The 24,015-nt window shown below is 44.1% G+C and overlaps 1 protein-coding gene across 3 annotated transcripts in view; it reads right to left on the reverse strand.

Moving 5' to 3' along the window:
- The window catches only part of LOC119374112 (kinesin-like protein KIF13B), a 118,987-nt gene that overhangs the window by 8,828 nt on the left and 86,144 nt on the right, over positions 1-24,015 (reverse strand). For 2 of the 3 annotated variants that reach the window (XM_049420292.1, XM_037644180.2), the window contains exons 25-36: positions 22,359-22,485; positions 21,272-21,327; positions 21,006-21,136; positions 19,470-19,685; positions 19,180-19,233; positions 15,295-15,447; positions 14,184-14,415; positions 8,460-8,528; positions 6,006-6,130; positions 4,711-5,040; positions 3,942-4,126; positions 1,929-2,178 (exon numbers count right to left, since the gene is read on the reverse strand). In XM_049420292.1, coding sequence (XP_049276249.1) covers positions 1,929-2,178; positions 3,942-4,126; positions 4,711-5,040; positions 6,006-6,130; positions 8,460-8,528; positions 14,184-14,415; positions 15,295-15,447; positions 19,180-19,233; positions 19,470-19,685; positions 21,006-21,136; positions 21,272-21,327; positions 22,359-22,485 — 1,928 coding nt within the window. The remainder of the gene's footprint in view (positions 1-1,928; positions 2,179-3,941; positions 4,127-4,710; positions 5,041-6,005; positions 6,131-8,459; positions 8,529-14,183; positions 14,416-15,294; positions 15,448-19,179; positions 19,234-19,469; positions 19,686-21,005; positions 21,137-21,271; positions 21,328-22,358; positions 22,486-24,015) is intronic. The other variant, XM_049420293.1, reaches the window with a different exon arrangement.

Here is a 24,015-nt window from a genome sequence, read left to right on the forward strand (position 1 = left end):
GCAATCTCACATAAAGGATTGCACCCCCTCTTCTGTGACTTTCGAGTGCTTCTCTATTTCGCTACTCTTAGTGACGTCATAGCCAGCGCAGCAGCCCACAGATGTCAGGAGCGCGCAATTTGCTTATGATCATAGGCTGCATACTCCTGAGTGAAAGTCTGTGTGCTTGTGCACAGTCTTCCATACTTCCTGTGAATGAGGAAGCGGCAGTTGTTAATGCGTCCTACCTGCTCTGTCACTTCTACTCTGTCGCTCTAGAGCATGTTTGTCAGACGCCAACGTAAGAAAGCTGCAAAAGACAAGGTGTTGCTATCTGCAACCCTCTGCTCCAGAGAAAGCACGTTGACAGGAAATCCACCTTTTTTACGATGCCTCTGCACATGTGTGCATCCCCAGCAGAAAAGTTGCGAAACGTCTCTTCATCTCGGAGGCTTTGCTTCTGGCAATACCGGTTGTCCCAGCCCCTACCAAACCCCTATACTAAAATGGCAGAGGGCAGCACAGGAAAATGAAAGAGGCGGATTGGGGAAGCAAATGTTGTGCTCTTTATGCCAGATCTTATTCCGCACTTTTAAAAAGCCTCCTTCAGAACGTAGTCATTGAAAAGTATGATGCTTATTCCAATCTGTTTCTCAAGTTTAAAGAAACGACGTTGCAATGCACCCTTGAAGACACAGACCTAAAGATGAGGGATTAAAAAAAAAGAAAAAAAAAAGAAGGCACACCGACAGGCTCTTTGTCCCCTTGTTAAAGCTGTTACCTGTCTTTTGAAAAGGAATCCCAACCAAGCAGTCAGTTCTCAGTGCTGTCATAAGTAATCTCCTGGCATATATGAAAGACGGAAAGATTTACATAAAGGATCGTCTTTTAGCCTAGATGCATTCAATGTTCGCTGACTAACATCCCTTAAGAAATTTCAACCAGCTCCGCTTCGCGGACACCGATGAAACAGCGAAGCTGGTGGCGTTTCCTTTGTCAGGCTAATGCATTTCTATGTTTTGCAAAACTTTCAGATATGTTGTATCACAGCTCTTTATTAAACACTCTTTGTTAAGCTTTGAGGTAGTAGTATAGCCAGAACCTTTTATAACCACAAAGTATCATGTGACAGTGGTGTGACTGTGGCAACGCGCACGCCAGTTGTTGGGCTAACTGTTGTTTTCTTCCTTTTTAGTGGAAGTTGTGTGTAGTGGGATTTACCCAATTTCTGTGGCACGTTCGTGTTTTTGATGATAGTTTTCTGACAGGCTGCACAGATTTCTGTGGCACATACCCATTTGTTGGGCTAACTGTTGCCTTCACTTTTAGTGGACCAGTGGTGAATAGTGGGATTTACCCAATGTCTGTGGTGCATACCTGTCTATGATGCCCACAAGCATTACCATGGATCCTGGACATAAAAGGCTCGACCAAAAACAGCTTCGCTGTTAAAATTGAAGGAGTCCTTGCCCTATTAGAAAATTGGGGCAAGTGAAGCTTGGCGTGTGCGTGCCTGATGCACTACTTTTCTTTCTTTCTTTCTTTCTATCACATTTCACAATGCTCCCTCCTAACTGTTTCCTTCCTCCATGCCGGGAATTGGACCTTCATCCACGTGCTTAGCAGCGCAGCACTTCAGTTACTACAAGCAACAATGACGGCAATGCATTCATATATCAAGGCAACAATGAAATGTGGCAATGTTAAATGACAAGTCACGTCGATAAAAGACCAGCCTGCCATATCAGAAATGACTGATCACCGAGAAGCCCACGATCGAGAGAATTATTGGAAAATGGCGCATACAAATACACATGTGACGCGCACCCATGAGGGCCACATTTCTGTACGCTCGCCGGTGCCAGGTTTTTCACGTACGACGCCACCGAATTTGGCGAGTTATAACAAGCTTTGCTTGGAAAAACACCATAAGCAATGGTGATACTCACCAGGCCAATGACGGCAGCGTCCGGTGACAAACTCTGCATTTCGGAGGTGGCGACAGGTGGCAGGTTTCTATTTTCTTGAACTGTAGGTGCGGCAGGCAGCTTGTCCTCTGCGATTGTACTTTTAATGTTTTGGACGCGGCAGCTCTTCTCCCCCGCTTCGTCGATGTTGTCTAGGTGGTTCTGGTTGGCTTCTTGGCGGTCTTTGGCTCTTTCCGCGGCGCCATCCGATTTCTCCTGTGGCTTGTCGCAACTGGTGGTAACAAACGAGAATGCATGAAGGACATTTAGTCACACACAGACATAAAACTTTTGATCTATCAGTGATAGAGAAATCCTGGTCCCACTAACATTTTTCGCCATTATGCGCAAAACTTGCTAAATCTATTTCTGAACAGGGAGCCTGAATTTCATTCCTTTTGATGTCATTACATGCCAAACTATCTGCATCGCTTTCAACTAATGGAAATCTTGATCTCATTAACTTTTGATGGGCTTCCATGCAAAAAACGGTCACTTAAAAGTTAAGCAAACATTCACTCAATTAGCTATTGAAGTCATTATATGCTAAATTGGTCGAGTCGCTTTCTACTAGGGGTGTGCGAATATTCGAAATTTCGAATATTTTTCGAATAGTGTTTGCTGTTCAATTCGATTCACACTGGAATTTTATTATTCGAACTTCCCAAAGACAAATACAGTCAACGTCCGATTGAAAGTGACCCCTTCAGATTTTCAATATGCTTCACCTCATCACACTCCGGTATTGAGGCAAAGCTGCTTTTCAAGCTCCGTTACGGTCGAACTTTGCCAAGAGACAGTCAACGTCCGATTGGAAGTGGTCCCTAGATTTTCAGTATGCTTGACCTCATCACACCCCGGCATTGCGGCAAAGCTGCCTTTCAAGCTCCGTTACGGTTGAACTTCGCCAAGACACAGTCAACGTCCGATTGGGAGTGATCCCTAGATTTTCAATATGCTTCACCTCATTACACCCCGGTATAGCGGCAAAGCTGCCTTTCAAGCCCTGCTACGGTCGCAAATGTATTAACTCAAGAAAACGCTGGTTCCAACATGGAGATGAAAGATGTGGCAGAGGTGGGGGCTCAATTAATGCTGTTTTGGACATGAAATTTGGGCAGGAAGTCCGAAAAATCGGAAGCCGAAGCTTTTTAGCATCCAAAATTTCAGATGTTGTTATACATCGACGTCTACGAGGCAGATTTGGAACTCAGGACTTGAAGGGAGCACACCCTTGTCCGCCACATCAGTTGGGCTTCCACACAAGTTGAAACAGGAGGAGAGGCTGAGGAAATGACACCTTTACCTATCACGTGTAGTGTTGTTGGCAACACTTTGGTTGCAGCAAATCATATACATAAACACAATTCAGCTTCTACATTGCCTCATTCCTGATAAGACAACTATGAAACACCACCCCGCTAACGCTTCATCAACCAAGAAAAAAGAAAGACTTTCATGTTGCTATCTCATAAGAATATGCTTAGGAATCCTCTCAAACTTTTTTTCTGAATTTTGCTTCGAAGTATTCGAAACATATTTTAGAAATATTCGAGAAATATCCGAAAAATATTCGATTCAATTCGCGCTCACACTTCAATATTCGAATTCACTTCGCACCAAAAATTTTGCTATTCGCACAGCTCTACTTTCTACCTATTGTAATCCTGATTTCATTAATTGTTGAAGGTGTTTCTTGCTAAAGTAGCTGAGTCACTCCTTACATGAGGAAATCCTGACTTCATTACTTACCTACTGAAATTATTGTGCTAAACTGGTTGAGTCACTTTCTACCAATGGTAACCTTAATCTCATTAACCTTTAGTGCACTCTCTCGCTAAAGTAGCTGAGTCACACTCTATTTGAGGAAATCCTGGCTTTATTAACTATCTACTGAAGTCATTGTGTGTGAAATTAGCAAAGTTACTTTTTGCAGAATGACTAGGAACTTCACAACGGGATTTTGCAAGGACTGCAAACAAACTGTGCAGTTACCTCGTGTTGGACTGGCTGTCGGCAGCTGCCACAGGCCTCGGATCCACCAGGTCCGGGGTGCCAGCGTCTTCGTTTCCCCCGACACTCCGGAGTGACCCAGAGTCCTCGCTGGAGAGCGGTGTCGAGGACAAGGCCTGTGACCCATAACCGCTGGACACCATGCTCGGTGGAGTGGCCATCTTGCCCTGAAAACGAGTAAGACACACCATGCATTTGATACAAAACTAATCCAGACTGTTGTGAATGTATTTTCTATTAAGCTATAATATGTTAACATATTCACTTGCTATTGCTTCAAGGTTTCGTGATGTATTCATTTCAGCAAAAGCATGAAAGAGTTAACTAAAGCTGTGTTACAAGAAAGCATTTTGATGTAATATATTTACTGTATTACAGTAGGCTCTCAGTAAACAGAAATCGCTTAAATGGAACTGCCACTTAAACCGAACTGTATTTGATTGCCGCATCCCTTTCAATCTGTCAGTAAGGGACACTCCTGTTGAATGAAGCATTTTCCCAGTTCCTTCACGTTGCATTTAATGAGATTTTGCTGCGTAATCGAGCACCTATGCTTTCGACGGTCGCTAGAATCAGATGCTTTCCTTGAAACGCACCGAATATCTCGTAGACAAACGAAAACAGTTTCAGAATGACCAAGTGAGAGCATTTAAACATTTCACTCAAGCTGAACCAGGGTGGCCCTCCTTCAAGGTACAGCTCCCTTTTAAAAAGGAGCCTCCCTCTGAAACAACTGAACCTTCTTCCGTACCACGAGGTCGGCGATGCCGTCGCTCGTGATGGAGTGAGTCATGGCGGCGGCGGGTTTCGGCTGCCGATCGTCGCTGCCCTCAGACTTCACCTCCTCGTCTTTGCCGGCCGCCCAGTAGGACTTGAACTCCGTGAACTCCTCCCCTTGGTCCTTGTCCTTGGACTCCGGCACGCGACCGCTCTCTTCCTCTGCTGCTTTCTCGGCTATATCTGGCACGGGAGACGTTGCGGTTTGCTCGTTCTTGACCTCCGGGGCGGCGGTGTCTGCCGCTGCAGCCTCCGCTTCCATCCTGCTATGTGCCATCGCCGTCGGCCTCTCCTCGTCTTCAGACTGCGTAACAGAGAATCAAACTCCTTTAAGTTGTGAAACGTAGGGAGGTAGTTTCTGTACTCGGTTAAAATTTTCATGCGTAGGTTGCTGATATGAGAAAAGTGAACACATAAGCTGGAATGTACTGAGCTCAATTTAAAAAAAATGATTTTCTACAGCAGGCACGTAGCCAGGATCTTTTTTCGGGGGAGGCCCAAAGCCTATTCATTCGAAAGAAAGTCTTTTCATGGCAAAAAGAAAAAAAATGTTGTCCGGGAATATAAAAGGCTGGACGAATTTCGGGGGGGGCCCGGGCCCCCCGGGCCCCCCCCTTGCCTACATGCCTGTTCTACAGTATAGCTGACATGGGAAAAAAGAAAACAGATGACATGGGTGCTGTAGCAGACGGTGCTCACCTGATCCTTTTCATCAACTGTGTTGTCAACACTGAGGGAAACAAAAATAGTTGCATGAAACTAAACGTATTTATTTTCCCCATACAAACTAAACATATTTCTAACATGAAGCCAATGTTTAACTACTAAATTGACTTCCCTCATTTGCTCCATAATGAAAAAAAAAATGCAACCATGAAAACGCTGCTACAATGTGGCTTTCTCCGCAACATGATGGGCGGATGACCACTTGGCAGGAAACGTACAACATAGGAGCTCGTTCAAATGATCGAAACTTTAATATGGGCTGATTGGTTTCATCTCTTACGAATGCATCCACGAGGCAGAAAAAGACAAGGAGACAGCTGCAACACAGACGTACATGAGCACCATTTTTTCATACGTTTATTAGTTTCGTTCTCGTTGGCATTTTTACGTTAGATTATATTTTACATTATGTTGCTTACTTATACACTGTTAAATACATGCCTTCTTGTTCATAGAGCATCCATTAGAAATTCCTACAATGACTAAGTACTTCCGGAACACGGAAAGTGATTGCACAAGCACGATCGCTCACGATGACCTCACCTGCTCATCGTCGTCTTCCAGCAACAAGGGCTGCGCTTCCCGATGCTGAGTCTGCTCCTCAATGACCGTACGCATGGGCTTCACAAACTTGGTTGGCTGCGGGCTCAGGACAGCCAAGGAGGAGGCTGGAAACATCACGAGTCGTTGAAAGTTTTAAATTGCCGCCAGTCGCGTTTTCTCGGCTACTGGTACAACTGCCACTTGTGCAGCGGAAGCCACGAAGCCAGTTAAGCAATCAAAAGCAGTGCCCCACTTCGTGTTGCCTACCGTTTGGATAAAGCAGTACATTTATATAATACTAACAAGTGCAGTCCTAACGCGTCTTGGTGATTGGGGTAGTGATTAGTGCAAGTTGGTTATCCACGGTGAACTGGCTTTAGTGCTGACAGACAAAGGCATATAAGCAGACACGCAGAACACAGGAGATAAGCGTGCCATGTGCCCACTCTTGAGTTCATGCCTGTCAGTGCTAAAACAAGTTCGCGTAGACGGTCGTTAGTGTGAAAGGAAAAAAAAAAAAAGGCTGGCTGCTGCAGAGCTAACTGCCACGACTGGAAGCTGCCAGGTAATATTTATGCTGCCCTGCTCAGAAAACCGCGAGAAAAAATTATCGGAATATTCACTTGTATGCAGCAACCACTAAAACTACCCTGCAGTGACAACAGTAACAATGCGCAACCCTACACAGTGCATATCTTTTCTGTGCGTTAAGTATTCTGATGGTCACGGAAACAATTTTGAATACTGGCGTGTGTGCGTTGTTAATCTTTTCTACATGTCCTGTCGCAGTGACGATGAAGATTCAGACAGTTCTGTAACAGTGGTTAGCCTATGCAAGACGATCAATGGGATGAGATAAACGACGTACGTTTATCAATATTCGGAGTTCTAGCGCTGGTGGCTTCCGCTGCAATGTGGTACACCGAGTGGCCTCCACTTAAAATTTTACTTTAATGAATGGCGACAAATCGACTATGCACTATACACTGGGTGACTATAATAACTTTATTAAGTTCAGATGAATTTTTAGTTGGTGATACAAAAGTATTATTAATTTGCATAAATATATGTGATCAAGTAAGCAATTAGAGCAGCTTAAATGTTGTTTAACATAAACATACAGTCTACAACTTGTCATGTACCATGCAACGCTATCATTAACATTTCTTAACTTTACAGACTAGATGCCTTAGATTTGGCACAAAGATAAAACAGTCACAAAAACCTGTAGACCTTACTAGTCAGAGAACAAAACATTGCAAAAGATGTTTATTACATACAAGCCTCAGGAAACAAATGTTTTATTAATATAACTATCTACTAAAGATTTTATATTTTATAGGCTTAGCATAAACTTTTATGTGTTTAACTAAGTACATAGTTTAGGCCTACAGTAAAAATTTAAACAGATGGATTACAAGAACCTGTTTGGTTCCTTAAATTTTGCTTTTAAGTGGAGGCCACAACAAATGTGACACAGTTTCAGACACATTGAAATACATAAATAACATGCACATGAAATAAGAATGAAGCTCCGAGGAAAGTAATGAAGAAACAAATACACACAAAAAGCAAGGGAAGCAGAAAAATCAAGAGCAGATCCACTCAGTTCAGCATGCAAGCTCAAATCACATCGCTGGTCTGAAGACTATTACAGTCTTTGGGACGACTCTGAAAGGAAGCCATTGAAATGGCTAAAATTTAGATTTACAGCTACAGATCTTATATTACTTCAATTTTCATCAATTCAAGTCACATTAAGTTCAAATAATTCAGCAAATAGGATGATTAGAACACTTCAGCTAACAGCAATATTCCATTCCAAATTCCATTGCTCAATCATGAAACACTCAAAGAAGCTTCAGACCAGCATTGTATGAAAGTGAAAAGCGTCAAATTCGTTCAGAATGCAGGGAGAAACAATGCTGGTGTGAAGGCTGTTGCATTGTCTTCAGGAAGACCCGAGCCTTCTGAAGATTTTTTCGAAGATTTTAGGAAGGCATAACTTGATAGATCCGACTCTCGTCTAATGCTGCATACATTCACGTAACTCGATCCAAGTTGAAATAAAATCCAAATAAGTGAGCAAATATTGAATAAATATGATCTGTAAAGACTGAGCAGGCTTAACGGCCTGAGACTTCAGACAAGCGTTGTGTGCAAGCAAAGAACATTGAAACCAAAGCTAAAGACAAAATGACACGAAAATTCCAGTAAAGCGAACAAAAACGTGTGTAGCAGGGTTCTCAGGCCACCATGAAACATAAAGGATCGAAACATTCCCAGCCAAACAAAATGAAGAATAAGGGGGGGGGCAGTCGTTTGGAGCAAAGCAAAACAGAAGTGAAATAATAAAGGAAACATCAACCGAATGCTCAAGAATTTGGCGTCAGGCAGGCTTCTGTCTAATGAGGGGAAAAAAATGTGGAATCCGGTTTCGTTGGAAAGACGTACTTTTGGCACCCGCCGCCTGCCGCAAGCTCAAGTTTAGATTGAAGTTTAGGTTGAGGAATGTGGGTCGTGCTGCAATGGGGGAGCATGGTTCAAGGAGAGAAGAAAAACAGTTAAAAATTTGAGAAGAAAGACATTAAAAAAATTTTTTAGTCATTGATAAGACCTAGGACGTCTCTGGCCTGCAAATGATGCTGCATTTCACTGATTATTTCAAAAGGCAGTAGCGCTGAAGATTGGTTTTTCGAAGACAACTGGACTTATATTACACTTTAGCCCTGTTAATAACAGTATACAAAAACAGCATTCCTATAGGCTGTCTAAGACAGCTTGTGATTGCATTTCATTAATTTTTAACGGATAACTGCAATTGTAAAGACTGTTCCAAGATGCCAAGACTACAAGTGATACTGTGTTATAATAATATAATGCTATTTTAATAAATATCCTAAAATATGTAGCCTGTAAGTGATATCACATTTCACTCAAATGAGTAAGGAAGTAAATTTTCAAGACTGTTCAAACAGAGCTTTCTCCAAAATGGAAAGAAAAAAGAGAATACTTTTTTTTTACTACATATTAGAGGTGTGCACGGGCTCCGGGTAGCCCGAAAGCCCGAGCCCAACCCGGCCCGCGGGCCGGGCTCGGTCGGGCCGACGTATTTTCACCTCGGGCCCGGGCCGGGCTCGGGCTACTTGGAGTTTTATCGGGCCGGGCTCAGGCCCGGCGCAAAGCCCGACTCAAGCCCGAAATATAGAGAATGAGCGGGAATTGTTTTCCAGCACGCATACAGCGCCTTTTCCGCGACCGCCCTTTACCGCTTTTCCTTTCCATTCGCTGCTTTAAACAACAGGGGAGCAGGTAAACCACTGCCTCTGTTGCACTCCGACAAACAGCGAAGTAACACCACCTGAGCTAGTGACGGCGCCACGCGACTGTTCGCGTTAGATTTAAGGCCAAATCACATATGAGTGAAAATGCATGCGACAGCGACAAGCGACCCGACGTATATCGCCTTCGTGCAAGCTGACGCTTGCATGGGCATACCCATACACGTGACGGCTTTGGCGAGCGAACTCCATTGTTGCTGGCATGAGGCCGTATACTTGTATAGCAAAAGCGCCGCACTTCGTTGAAGGTGGAATCGTTGGACTGCTTGCTGTTTTTGCTCGACAATTTGTAATGTGTGTATTATAGACTGTTATTCGTGTGTCGTTTGATCATGTTTGATATGCTCAACGAAGTGCCAAATTACCGGAAAACGATGCTTTGTTTTCGCAGCGAACCTTCAAAAAGCCGGGCCGGGCCTGGCCCAGGATTGTGTTTTCGTACGTCGGGCCGGGCCGGGCCGGCTCGCAGCCCTTTGCCGTCGGGCTCGGGCGGGCCTTCGACAAAGTCAGCGGGCCCGGGCCGGGCTCGGGCTCGGAAATACGGCCCGTGCACAGCTCTACTACATATGCCACATGACAAATCTTTATAATCTTAAGAATCATTAATGATAAATTTAGGGGGAGGTTGCTATTTGTCCCAGACTTTTGTCATATAAATCCATACAGTACTTAAAAATTATTTTAAGAGGCAACTGCTGAAATGATTTTCATAAAAATAATTTTCGAATAAAAAGATTGGGGCAGGTACGCACTAGTGGTGCAAAGACTGAGGAAATAGCGCAGCTGGTGGCGTTCTCCTTCTTTTTTTCCCTTCTCCTAACCTTCATATCACTCCTTCTCACCCTCACTCACTACTATACAAGGCAATGCTATGCTCTACCCTCTCCCTTCCTCCTTTCCCTCCTCTTCACACTCACTTCCCTTTCCCAACCTCTTGCTATACCATACTATATACATGGCTATGCTATGCTTCCCCTTCTTTCCCTCCTCCTCATCCTCGCTTCCCTTTCCCACCGGCAATGCATTCATATGGTTCCCATAAATGCTTGCACTTTATAGCGGGGCTTGCCCAATTCCCGAGGGGCATACCCGTTAACTGGTTTTTCCAGTCCACGGATCACACCTTACGCCCGACTTTAACAGCTCTGCTGTTAAAAGAAAAGCTTTAGCTCTAGCGAATGTTGGAAGCGGGTACATTATTCAGGCTTTCCAATTCGTTCAGAAACAGTATTTTCAATACTAACAATAATTAAAAAAAGAGTACTAGGCCCAATGTTCATAACACTGCGTCTTTGCAATGAAAAGAGGCAACAGAGTTGTACGAAATTGTATCTACAGCCAATAGAATTTCACATTTATACTTCTGAACGTACCAAATCTTACCTTAATTACCTTACCTTACCTTAATTGTAAGGTAGCGAAATTGAAATAATTAGATATTTTACATGTGTCTGAAACTCCCTTTTAAGTGGTTTTAAATGTGCCACTGATAGCGGTAGTTAACTCGCTTTTTATCACATACAGGTCTGCAGCAGAATTTGCCTGCCAATAATATTTTCCGAACGTCAACACTTCTTGTCAATTTCCGTTGTTAAATAATGAGAAGCGCATGCGTAAATCATGTTACGGCCTCATAAGTCGTAATGCATCTTCAGTCTATGCAATCCAATGTAATCCAAGACACAGCCCCAATTTTGTCACACGGATGCCAAGCAAAGCTTGCATGTAGAATTACATGAGAAACTTGCAACGATACAAGATAGCTTAAAATTGCAGAAGAGATTTGAAAGCAAAGAGGTCCTAGACTCCGTAATATGCATGTTAGTAGCATAGTAAAACATGCCGTAATACAGGAAATCCCAGTTAAGTGATTCATACTTACAAATCTCTGGTGCAAAAGACATAGAAAAGACATTTTCGATGTAAGGTGAAAGTCGTCGAAAAAAAGAACAAACAGAATGATGACATGACCTGAGTATTGTTCGTGTGCCTTACAGTGCTTTGTCTTCCAGGTGATCTGTCCTTTAGCACACATCTGTCCTTTAGCATGCAAAAACAGTTCTGTCAGTCCTTCAACTAAGGGACTTGAAGCTCCAAAAGCAGCAAGTATCCATGGTAATGCCTGTACGTTCGCTACCACTGTCCTTGGTTCGTGCCATATCAGTGTAATTTCGTCTCAAACACTTATATCAGAGCCAACATTACCTTTAGGGGCCAGATTTGTAGCGACATGACGCAGGTATCTTGAGCAATTGCGCATAGCAGTTGTTATACTTAAGGGTGTGCGAATATTCGAAATTTCGAATATTTTCCGAATATTGTTTGCTATTCGATTCGATTCGCACTGAAATTTTACTATTCGAACTTCCCAAAAACAAATACAGTCAACGCCGGATTGAAAGTGACCCCTTCAGACTTTCAATCTGCTTTACCTCATTACACTCTCGTATTGCGGCAAAGCTGCCTTTCAAGCTCCGGTGCGGTCGAACTTTTCCAAGAGGCAGTCAACGTCCGATTGGAAGTGGTTCCTAGATTTTCAATATGCTTCACCTCATCACACCCCGGTATTGCGGAAAAGCTGCCTTTCAAGCTCCGCTACTGTTGCAAATGTATTAACTCAAGAAAACGCTGGTTCCAACATGGAGATGAAAGATGTGGCAGAGTTGGAAGTTCAATTAATGCTGTTTTGAGCCTGAAATTTGGGCGGGAAGTCCGAAAAATCGGACGCCGGAGTTTTTTATCATCCAAAATTTCCAATGTTCTTATATATCAACGTCTACGAGTCAGATTTGGAATTTCGTACTTGAAGGGAGCACACCCTTGTCTGCCACATCAGTTGGGCTTCCACAGAAGTTGAAAAAGGAGGAGAGGCTGAGGAAATGGCATATTTGCCTATCACGTGTAAAGTGTTGTCGGCAACACTGGTTGTACCAAATCATGTACATAAATAGAATTCGGCCTCTACATTGCCTCATTCTTGATAAGACAACTATGAAACACCATCCCGCCAGTCCTTCATCAACCTAGCAAAAAGAAACACTTTCATGTTGCTATCTCATAAGAATATGCTTAGGAATCCTAACTCTTTTTTCTGCAATTTCACTTCGAAGTATTCGAAAAATATTCGAGAAATATTCGAGAAATACTCGAAAAATATTCGATTCGATTCGCACTCACACTTCAATATTCGAATTTGCTTCGCACCCAAAATTTTGCTATTCGCACAGCTCTAGTTATACTAGACGTTTCAATGTCGCATTTCAATCCATGAGCTCAGTACAATAATGTGACCTCAATGTATTTTCTCAGTTTCTTCATCATTTTCCTCATTAACCACGCTGATGACTGCAAGCAATGAAGCCATGAGATCAGCGATAAAACAAGTACTGTGATTGGAATGATGCCAACATGGTACGCATGCAGGACACCAGCACACTACCACGTCAACCTCAACCACTCGGACGGAAAAAGCACACACCACTGGGATCTGTGCCACAACTGCTACTTCTGTGCTTCAAACCACCACTAGCGTAATGTTTGTGAGAACAGCAAGCAGACAGCGTGCCACGGTTAAGACACTTGCAACAAAACATGTGCACGTGTTACAGAGCTAGAACTTCAGGAAGTTGAGAGAACAAACAAACGTGATGTAAATGAAAATCTTGCCTGTTAGTAGAGCTTGACGGCAATGCAGGAACGCATTACCGTAATGCTACACTGCACTTAGACACAAACGTAAAGCAGCAATGACTGCTAATGTAATGCTTTCACAGCAATGCATCTCTGCATTGCCTTCATTTTACACTGCTCTTTAGCACACAAGTACTGTTTACAGCAATGACAGTTGCTAGTTAGCTTCGCGGCAATGCACTCCTGCATTGTTGTGATGATACACTGAATTTTGACATGCACTTTTAGACATCGGGTCTTGGGCGAGCGTGGTCCTACATTACGATAAAACCAGCACACAGAAACAAATACAGACAACACATCTGTCACCAACATGTCCATCACTGTTTAGGGATGTTCTACAAGTTTTAATGTTTTAGGGGGATATTTCAAACACTGCCAAATTTTGTTATTTTGCCAAGTGCACCATCTTGCCAACACTACTTGTCTTTCAGGGTGCCTGTTCATTTTTAGAAATGGCTCTTAATACCAACATGGCAAAACTACAAACTCTAGAACAACTTCCCTGGTGCAAACATAATTTTTCTGAAGCTTCGCATTGCACAAAGAATTGTGCCGAGATGCCATAACTGCGATAGTCAAGTAGTTCTTTTCTTGGCTTCTCTTCCTGCTTGCCAATACAAGTGTTTAATTTATTTGCCAGCTAAAGGTGTTAGACTACACGACAACTCGCCCAATAAAATGTGATGTTTAAGGCAATGAAAAGTGCTAGTTTGCCCTTAAAATTCACAGCATTTCAAGATTCTTGGGCTACCAAGGCATAAGTGTGAGCGGCAAGGTTGGTGGTGGCAACTAGTGGCACATAGGTCAATGAGGCAAACACGGCTGTTACTGCAGCAACCGAATGTATGCCACTTTGCCGCTCGTGCAAATTTTCAGTTGCAGCATAACTGTGAACACGTTGCCTTTCAAAATATTCCATTTTTTTGGCAAGATTAACTGCACACACAAAGAGAAACGCGTCTGTACTTTTGGTTAATTGAAGTGTCACAACATGCAAATACTGGCATCCATTAACCCGGTGTTTGCAAACGCCACTGTGTTTGCCAGATTAGCGGACACACTTAAGCTCTCTAGCGACAATGCGCAAGGTGCAAGCAAGGGATGCGCCGAACGGAACACAGATATACAGGATGGTGGCACTGACCGAGGCTTGAGATTGCAGCGCTTTTTCCCTCACTGAGGAACCGGTCGAGACCCTCGCTGAGCGAAGACGATGCCAGATTGATGACGGAGTCCGATCGGTGCGGTGCTGCCTCGTCTGGCCGCAGCGGGGAGCCAGCATCCGAGGTGCGCATGACCTGCGCGATGTTGGGCACGCTGGCTGTCTTGCGCAGCAGCCGTCCTTGGGCTGCCAGCAACTCCTTCACGGCCACTTCCTGTTGGATCGAGAACAGTGGAGTGCATTACACTTAGACTGTGAGCATAGGACTATGGGAAAAGGACATTTCACAGACAATTTTATACTGTTGAAGACAAAGATGAAGATATTCAAAAATTCAGTGAGAGTTTGTCAGATAAGACATAGGTTGAAGTGAATCAGACAGACTGGCCAAGCCAGATGAAAGTCTCTGAACAGACTTTGTAGCCCTCCATGTGAGAGTCGTGCATGTGCATCGTTATCGAGACAGTGCTATGATCACAGAGCTCTTCCATTCTGGTGCCACGCAAAATCTGTGCCCCCCTTCTCAATCATTATTGATGAATTGAGGACAGCTACTTGCTTACTATGTTTACCTGCTGTGGTGGTCTAGTGGTAACGGTGCTCGAATGCTGACCCAAAGGTTGTGGGATCAAATCCCGGCTGTGGCGGCTGCATTTCAATGGAGGCAAAATGCTAGGGGCTCATGTGCTTAGATTTAGGTGCACGTTAAAGAACCCCAGGTGGTCGAAATTTCCAGAGCCTTCCACTACGACGTCTCTCATAATCAAATTGTGGTTTTGGAATGTAAAACCCCAACAATTATGTTATATATTGCTTACTGCATTGAAGGCCCAGGTCCAATTCCTCATAGGAGCTAGAATACCTTAACCTTTTTTTACGCAACCTTGGCAACAGGGACAGACAGCTAGCCAGGCCAAAGTGGATAGTGGTAGCCAAAAGCCTTTCGCATTTAACAATAATTTTTAAAAAAAGAATCTGTTGAGAGTAGCAAGACAAAGAGAGACGAAGATGAAAATGGAAGTACGGTTAACCAGATGTCAGTAGCAAACTTGTGCTGCCAGTATTGAACGCAAAGAATGCCTATCATACACACCTGACGTAGGCGATCCAGGGTAAGGATGCTCTCGACAGCCGAAACCCCGCGAGTGTACTTCTCAATGTAGCTTTCGCCGTCGCCCATCTCGCTGTCCCCGCCGGAAGCGGCCATCAGGGCCAGGGATTCCCGACCCTCCAAGTCTTCAAAAGCCTGGGCAAGCATGCAAAAGGAAAGACAAGTATTGCAGGGGCGTAGCCAGGGGGGGAGGGGTTGGGGGGGTTCAAACCCCCCCCGAAATTTTTCAGTTTTGCTTGCGTATATATACATGCGCACATACAAACGCACGCACGAACATACATAAAGTATTGTTGAACCCCCCCCCCCCCCCCCGAAAAAAATTTCTGGCTACGCCCCTGAAGTATTGATATGACAGACAACACATGTTAATGAGTTGCCAAAGAGAAAGAACACGAATACATAGAAAGCTGGACAGGCAGTGGGAAATTCTCATAGAGAGCGTAAGCTTGATCATACTGGAGACAAAATAGTAAGCAGGGACAAAAGGAAAGATATAGAGGAAGTGCTCTGACTATGTATATTTACTTTCCCTGCATATTTTGTGTGCCAGAAAGCTAAACCATTTTCAAATCCCTGAGCCTCATGCAGCTGCCTATGATGCCCTCTTTGATGAGTAAAAAAAAGTTCTTTCTGATCTCCTGACAATATAGAATTGTCACAGGCAATTAATTCTATATTGTCAATAACCAATATATATTTATGTATATACCTAATTATATGTAGCTCATTAACACATACAGAGTTCATATGAACTTTGTGAGCCTTCGTAATTATCAGCATTAAGAGGTTTTACTCAACAGCCATGACAACTGCGCTCAAGTCATATTCACTAAATGTTCTATATTATCCATCATTGCCTGCAACTAAATTATCAGTACAGCTGGCACAACAAAGGCCAAACTTAAGTTTTTGCATGTTCGTAACTACATGAACAACAGTGCTTTGAAAGTACTATAAACTGTAGGGGTGTGCGAATATTCGAAATTTCGAATATCTTTCGAATAGTGTTTGCTATTCGATTCGATTAGCACTGGAATTTTACTATTCGAACTATTTGAAGTTCCCAAATACAAATACAGTCAACGTCCAATTGAAAGTGACTCCTTCAGATTTTCAATATGCTTCACCTCATCACACCCCTCTATTGCGGCAAAGCTGTCTTTCAAGCTTCGTTACGGTCGATTTGCCAAGGCACAGTCAACGCCCGATTGGAAGTGGTCCCTAGAATTTCAATATGCTTCACATCATCACACCTCCGTATCGCGGCAAAGCTGCCTTTCAAGCTCCGTTACGGTAGAACTTTGCCAAGAGACAGTCAACGTCCGATTGGAAGCGGTCCCTAGGTTTTCAATATGCTTCACCTCATCACCCCCGTACTGCGGCAAAGCTGCCTTTCAAGCGCCGCTACGGTCGAACTTTGCCAGGACAGTCAACGTCCTATTAGAAGTGGTCCCTAGATTTTCAATATGCTTCACCTCATCACACCCCGGTAATGCTGCAAAACTGCCTTTCAAGCTCCGCTACGGTCGCAAATGTACTAACTCAAGAAAACGCTGGTTCCAACATGGAGATGAAAGATGTGCCAGAGGTGCTGTTTTGGAACTGAAAGTTGGGCAGGAAGTCCGAAATATCGGAAGCCAAAGCTTTTTAGCATCCAAAATTTCAGATGTTCTTGTATATCGACGTCTACGAGGCAGATTTGGAAATCCGGACTTGAAGGGAGCACACCCTCTTCCGCCACATCAGTTGGGCTTCCACAGAAGTTGAAAGAGGAGGAGTGGCTGAGGAAATGGCATCTTTGCCTATCACATGTAAAGTGTTGTCGGCAACGCTTTGGTTGCACCAAATCATGTACATAAATACAATTTGGCCTCTACATTGCAAAAAGAAACACTTTCATGTTGCTATCGCATAAGAATATGCTTTGGAATCCTCCCTAACTTTTTTTTGCTGCAATTTCGCTTCGAAGTATTCGAAAAATATTCTGGAAATATTCGAAAAATATTCGATTCGATTCGCACTCACACTTCAATATTCGAATTCGCTTCGCACCCAAAATTTTGCTATTCGCACAGCTCTAATAAACTGTTTTCTGAGATCAAGGTTTTAACATCTCGACAAGTAAATATGGTAGGACAGCTGCATGATGCACGTCTGAGCGTTACGATGGAAGATGAAGCTGCGAAGTAACTTCGTTGCACGCAGATTCTGGCAGAGTGTGGAATATGCTGCAATTTTAAAAAATTCATCAACTTCCAGTTGTTCTGCTTTATGCTAACCCTGCGCAATCATTCAAACTATTCCCTTAAAAATAATTCAGTCCTATTACTATCATCTTCAACTTCACTTCGAACCACAATTGACATTTGCGAAATTCTAGCAACATCTATTCATCCGCGTGCCACCTGCACTGTCTTCTCGTATACAGTGCAGACCACTTATAACGTAACCGCATATAGTGCAGGACCGGTTATAATGCGGTCTTTTTCGACTCCCGTTTACCCTCCCATAGAACCGCATGTATACGCATACCGCTTAGTGTGCAGTCCCCCAAGATGAAATACCGTTTATAATGCGGTTGCGGGATAATATTTCTGACAAACGCGGTAGCGAGTGCGGTTCTCAAAGGAGGTACGCCGCTGGGGAGGGAGCGACGAGGTCGTTACAAAGGGCGAGGGCACGCACAGTGAACGAATGAGGGGCGGAGGGAGGAATAAGACCGCGGCAGCGCTGTGCGAGCTCGGCGAGTGGTGAAGGATGGTGGTTGCCTAGGCGACGGAGTAGCCTTTGCACTGGCGGCGGCAAGGCTCCGCGGCCGCTTGCCAGCAGCGCGTTCCGCGTGGAACGTACGCTCGCGTCCTCATCAAGTGCGCTTTAAAGTAAGTTTCCTGTCGGGAAAAGCGTCGTCGTTATCACACTTGCTACAGATATCGCATTTGCTACCTCGTCCGCAAATTGAAAAGTTTTGCGGCTTCATGACGCGAGCTTTCGCCTTTTCTGCCAGTGCGCGGACTTAAACAAGCTTGGCGGGCTTTTGTCGCCGTTGATCTCCCGGCCGCGAACACAAACTTCGTATCACGCGCGCTGTTCTTGGGTTAGTGCTTGAGTGCGATCTTTTCGACGTCCGATCTTTATGTTGTCTTGGACAAACTTCCTACGACAGCATGCTGAACCGCACGCTAGGCCTAATCAGCGTTGGTTGCTTTTCGGTAGCGGTCGCGGACGATAAAAGTTGCGATTTGGTGCGCAATCAACGAAACTTTTTGCGATGGCTGCACTTGAAGGGAAGAGAATCATATCGTTAATGAAAACGAGGGCATGGTCGGCACATGCAACTCTCGAATGGTGGTTCCGGATTCGATTGCAATGTCTTGGACATCGCGTGCGCGCCCGTGAAATCGAACGATCGGAACCGCTCAGCACGTGAAATTTCAGTCGCGATTCGACATGGTTTCTGTGTAATGTGCATACCTCGAGGTGGCCTGAAACGTAGTCGGCGAATTTCCGCGATGGCACGTTGTTTTGTTTGCTTTTTTCCCCCGTGTTCACTTCGTTGGCAATGCGGGTCTTTGGCGGTTAATTTTTGAACATTCGGAGATTTAAGTGGTTGTAAACGCTCCAAATCGCATATGTCGATTATCGGACACGTGAGGCTACATGCTCAACACGTTTTGCGCAAGTGCAGCCTTTGAAGAAGGTTGTTTTGGTTATAGTGCGGTACCGCTTATAGTGCGGATCCGGCGCTTATAGTGCAACTCCGGCGTCTTACGTTATAAGCGGTCTATACTGTAATAGGCTCGTGGTCGCCGTTTCACAGATGCTTCAACAAACAACATCAAATCGATAAAGTTATTTAAAACTTGCCTTTGGTATGCTGGCAACAATTTCATACGTTACTCCGGATGCGAAGTAGACGTCCTGAAAGCAGAGAAGAAGAAACACTCTGCATGAAGTAAATCTCGATGCAAAGATCACCAGATCAGTAAAGACATACTATAGCTAGACAGATGGGTACACAGTAAGGAACATAAATGAGAACCTAGGTGGTACTGATATCTCTAGTAGTCAATACAGCCTTCAGTAAACACCAGTCTATGCTTAGGAACAAGATGTTGGTATCGCCGAAACGCGGAGAAACAATTTTTCGCATTCACCTGTCTGCTGATCCTCTTGCGTATCTTTTCAGTGAGCGACTGCTTCTTGTAGACGTTGATGGCAAAGCGCTTCCGCAGAATGAGGTCCATCACAGCGGGATGGCTCAGCCGCACGGACACCTTGAGGATGAGGTAAATGCGGTCGTTGGGCGACGTCAGGGCGTTCAGGTGCATGGAGTCGTGGATGGACGAGTCCCACGCTGCCACGGCACACACCTGCGTGCGTGCGCCCAGCTGCAATTTCAGCATGGATCCCAGCACGGTGTGGTGAACATAGAGGCTATAATGTGCTGCGAATTTTCTATTATTTTTTAATCTAAATGCACTGCAGGATGCTATATGTGTTTTCTTCAGTGTTATATAGTACTAACTTTGCTACCAATCTTGGAACACAATTAGTGATCTTTGGGCATACAGAGAGCAGATCTTTGGGCATACAGAGAGCAGATCCATTTGTTTCACAAAGTACCTTGTGATGCATTCGCCAATCTCCTGCAGTAGCAACTCAGGCTTAAAACCATTTCACACTGGATGTTTAAATTTTCAATTCACCCCTAATTGAGCTCCCCGAGTGCAATCGAAGTGTGAGGTACGATTGTGTGAACAGTGCTCGAAGTCAAATGTGCTCAGTCTGCGTCAATTTTGTCTGCACAGACTTCTGTGGGCTCAACTATTCTTGCATGACCACCGTAGTTATTGGTTTTCCTATCGCTGAGTTAAAGCTTCACATATTTTTATGTAGTGCGCCACATACTCAAAATGCCTCATTGTCAATGTAGTGATTTTTACAGTGAAAGCTGTTATGAGATCACAACAACAGCCGATTTTGGTGGCGTAGTTGTTTGCTGCCCTCGCCGGTATCCGTAAACACTATCGCGCACAGTCAGAAAAAGCTATCCAGGATCGAGCAGGATTCGAGCCCAGGCCCTCTGTGTGGTATTCGAGTATTCTACCACACAGCCATGCCGGTCCTTGGAACTCTGTCACATAAAAGACCCTATGCAGGCTTCACGTTGGGCTAGGAATCACGTTAACAGATGTAGTATAGTGTGGTAGAGAGGTAAAATAACAACCAGGCATCACACAATGCCAATTGCGCAGTGATTGGGTGGTTTAAAGCTTTCCACCTATTACAAATGGCTCAGCCATTCATCTTCATCGTCTTCAGCCACATCATCAACTGCACATAATGCATAGTGGCTACTTCCCTACTTCCCAAAATTATGATGATTTATGGCGTAGTGGGTACCTCACAACTGTAGTTGTAGTAGTCACTGCAGGAGAGTTTACAACGGGCTCGAGAAAGGCCGCTCTTCCACCTTTCGCTGTGACTGTACTGTGTGTGCAGTGCAGGACAAGATTTTTTTTTGCTTTCGTTTATGAACATTTTGTTTGGTGCAACTGAGCTTAATGCCTTCACTGTGAGCACATCACTCCTTGAATAAAGTTCGCTCTGGCAATGTGCAGGTGTCCAAAGAAAGAAATGAACAAAAACACAAAAGGACAAGTCTCAAAAGCACCGAGACAAGACCGTACCTCTTTATCGAAGTGTTTCACAATTGGCAGGTTGAACAGCGGCGACGAGTTGTTCTGCTCCTTGGGTAGGATGGAGTTGGCGCCGGCAACCTGAAGCCCGTTCTCACCGGAGTTGGGCACGCTCATGTCATCTGCATATCATGCAAAGGAGGGATCCTCAGATCATTGCCATGGGCAATGCCTTGTGTTGTTGAAAAAATGAATAAATGAAAATGAACGAATGAATTCTAGGTGCGGCAGTAAAGCCAGAAATAACGAACACTTACCACTCAAGTCTAAGAAGATAACAGGTACATGGTTTTCCATCCCCACCGGAGGTTCCCTGGAAGTCAAGGGAGGAAAGGAGAAATGCAAAAGCCACATTGTAAAGCCATGCTCGACTTCAATGAACACTGGCTTCACACTATGCAGAACCCATCAAACAGATCTGTGGAATTGTGAAACTTGCAAGTGATATCGTTCGTGCACACCCTCCACAATTGCACAAAACACTGGCTAAGGCCTACAGCTATTGATGTTATGGAATAAACAAGAACAGCTCGATTTCCATGGATATCGCTGTGAAAGAATCAAGAACATGCGTGATCAGCGGGTGTTTCAAGTCATCTTACAGGTCTGCTGTGATTAAGAACTACAGAACGTGGTTAGAGAACTCTTGCTGTGAAACCATGTGCTGCAATATTCCCAGCTATCGCTGTGACAGCATCAAAAGTAATCATAGACAGCTGCCACTTCTCAATGCATATGGAGGCCTGTTTCAGCAAAAGTGAAAAGATAGAGACTAAACACTCACAGCTATGAAGTTCCCAATGCAAATGCGTAAACAGTGATAGCTAGATTTACATGGCTATCTCTGTGGATGCACAGACTGCACGTATGAATGGTTGCTGACTCGTAAAAGATCTGGCAGACCTGCTGTGGTCAAGAAGCGTGAAGTGGGAAGACCCATGGCTATCACAGCTATCCTTGTGAACGCATCAACAAGTGTGAATGGCAGTTGCTTCATCATAAACCCCTGTTGTAGTTAAGAACAAACGAAGGTTACAAGCTTGTAGCTATCATGGCTATCACTGTGAAAAACACAGACAGCAGGGTGAAGCATATATCGTACCAGTTTGTGTACCAAAAATGGTGTCCAAGCTTGCTGTACCGGTCTACTGTACAAGTTTATGAACCAGTTTACTGTTCGGGTTTACTGCACTGGCATACTGTACCCACTTAATGCCTGCTTTACTATTGAAGACGCGATACCTTCTCTACCGTTTTGTGTATCAGTTTACTACTCAAGTTTGCTGTACCAGAATATTTTAATGAAAGCCTTCCATATTGATAAAGCGGTGAGGCCTACTGTACCAGTTTGCGGGAGCGCCAGGAATGTCCGATCCTGGCTGCGGTGCCAGGACTGCGTTCTTTTCTTCAGTCAGGAGCAGCCACTGGTTGATCAAGCTCTTCTCACGGTCAGCGTCTTCGTCAGACTTGACTGCAGGACACATGTTCCAAAGGTAAGTTTCCTCAACTAAAGCTCAATGATATAAGCGAACAGCCAAACCTAGATAGAGCGAGAAGGAATAATAATGAAGTCTTAGATGGAATGGAGTAACTATACAACACTCCTTGCCAATATCAGTGTGCAACATATATGCAATTATGACAGATACGAAATGTAACAGAAGTGTTCCATGGGAAGTAAACTGAGGTTTCAAAATCAGTATAGGAAAAATAAAACCTGTAATGATGCTAAGTACAGTCAAACCTCGTTAATACGTACCCACTTTAAACGTATGAACGGTTCAAAAGTAGTTGTGACGAATCCCAGACTGAGTCTCATAGAGCCTAGTGCATTCACTGACAACTAGAGCTGTGCGAATAGCAAAATTTTGGGTGCGAAGCGTATTCGAATATTGAAGTGTGAGTGCGAATCGAATCGAATCGAATATTTTTCGAATATTTCTCGAATATTTCTTAAATATTTTTCGAATACTTCGAAGCGAAATTGCAGAAAAAAAAGTTGGAGAGGATTGCTAAGCATATTCTTATGAGATAGCAACACGAAAGTGCTTCTTTTCGATAGGTTGTTGAAGCACTGGCAGGATGGTGTTTCATAGTTGTCTTATCAAGAATGAGGCAATGTAGAGGTCGAATTCTATTTATGTACGTGATTTGGTGCAACCAAAGTGTTGCCGACAACACTTTACACGTGATAGGCAAAGAGGCTATTTCCCCAGCCTCTCCTCCTCTTTCAACTTTGCTGGAAGTCCAACTGATGTGGCGGACAAGGGCGTGCTCCCTTCAAGTCCGGAGTTCCAAATCTGCCTCGTAGACGTCGATATATAAGAACATCTAAAAAGCTTCGGCTTCCGATTTTTCGGACTTCCTGCCCAAATTTCAGGTCCAAAACAGCATTAATTGAGCCCCCACCTCTGCCACATCTTTCATCTCCATGTTGGAACCAGCGTTTCTTGAGTTAGTACATTTGCGACCGTAGCAGAGCATGAAAGGCAGCTTTGCCACAATATACCGCGATGTGATGAGGTGAAGCATATTGAAAACCTAGGGACCACTTCCAATCGGACGTTGACTGTGTCTTGGCAAAGTTCGACCGTAACGGAGCTTGAAAGGCAGCTTTGCCGCAATACCGGGTTGTGATGAGGTGAAGCATATTGAAAATCTAGGGGCCACTTCCAGTCTGACGTTGACTGTGTCTTGGCAAAGTTCGACCGTAATGGAGCTTGAAAGGCAGCTTTGCCGCAATACGAGATTTTAATGAGGTGAAGCATATTGAAAATCTGAAGGGGTCACTTTTAATCGGACGTTGACTGTATTTGTCTTTGGGAAGTTCGAATAGTTCGAATAGTAAAATTCCAGTGCGAATCGAATCGAATAGCAAACACTATTCGAAAAATATTCGAAATTTCGAATATTCACGCACCCCTACTGACAACTTTTAAGCCGTAGTGGTTCGTCCTATGCCTACTGGTTAGAAGGTGCCTCCGTCCGCTGCCAGGTTTTC

This window comes from Rhipicephalus sanguineus, chromosome 11 (genome assembly GCF_013339695.2).
Source record: "Rhipicephalus sanguineus isolate Rsan-2018 chromosome 11, BIME_Rsan_1.4, whole genome shotgun sequence".
Classification (NCBI taxonomy): domain Eukaryota; kingdom Metazoa; phylum Arthropoda; class Arachnida; order Ixodida; family Ixodidae; genus Rhipicephalus; species Rhipicephalus sanguineus.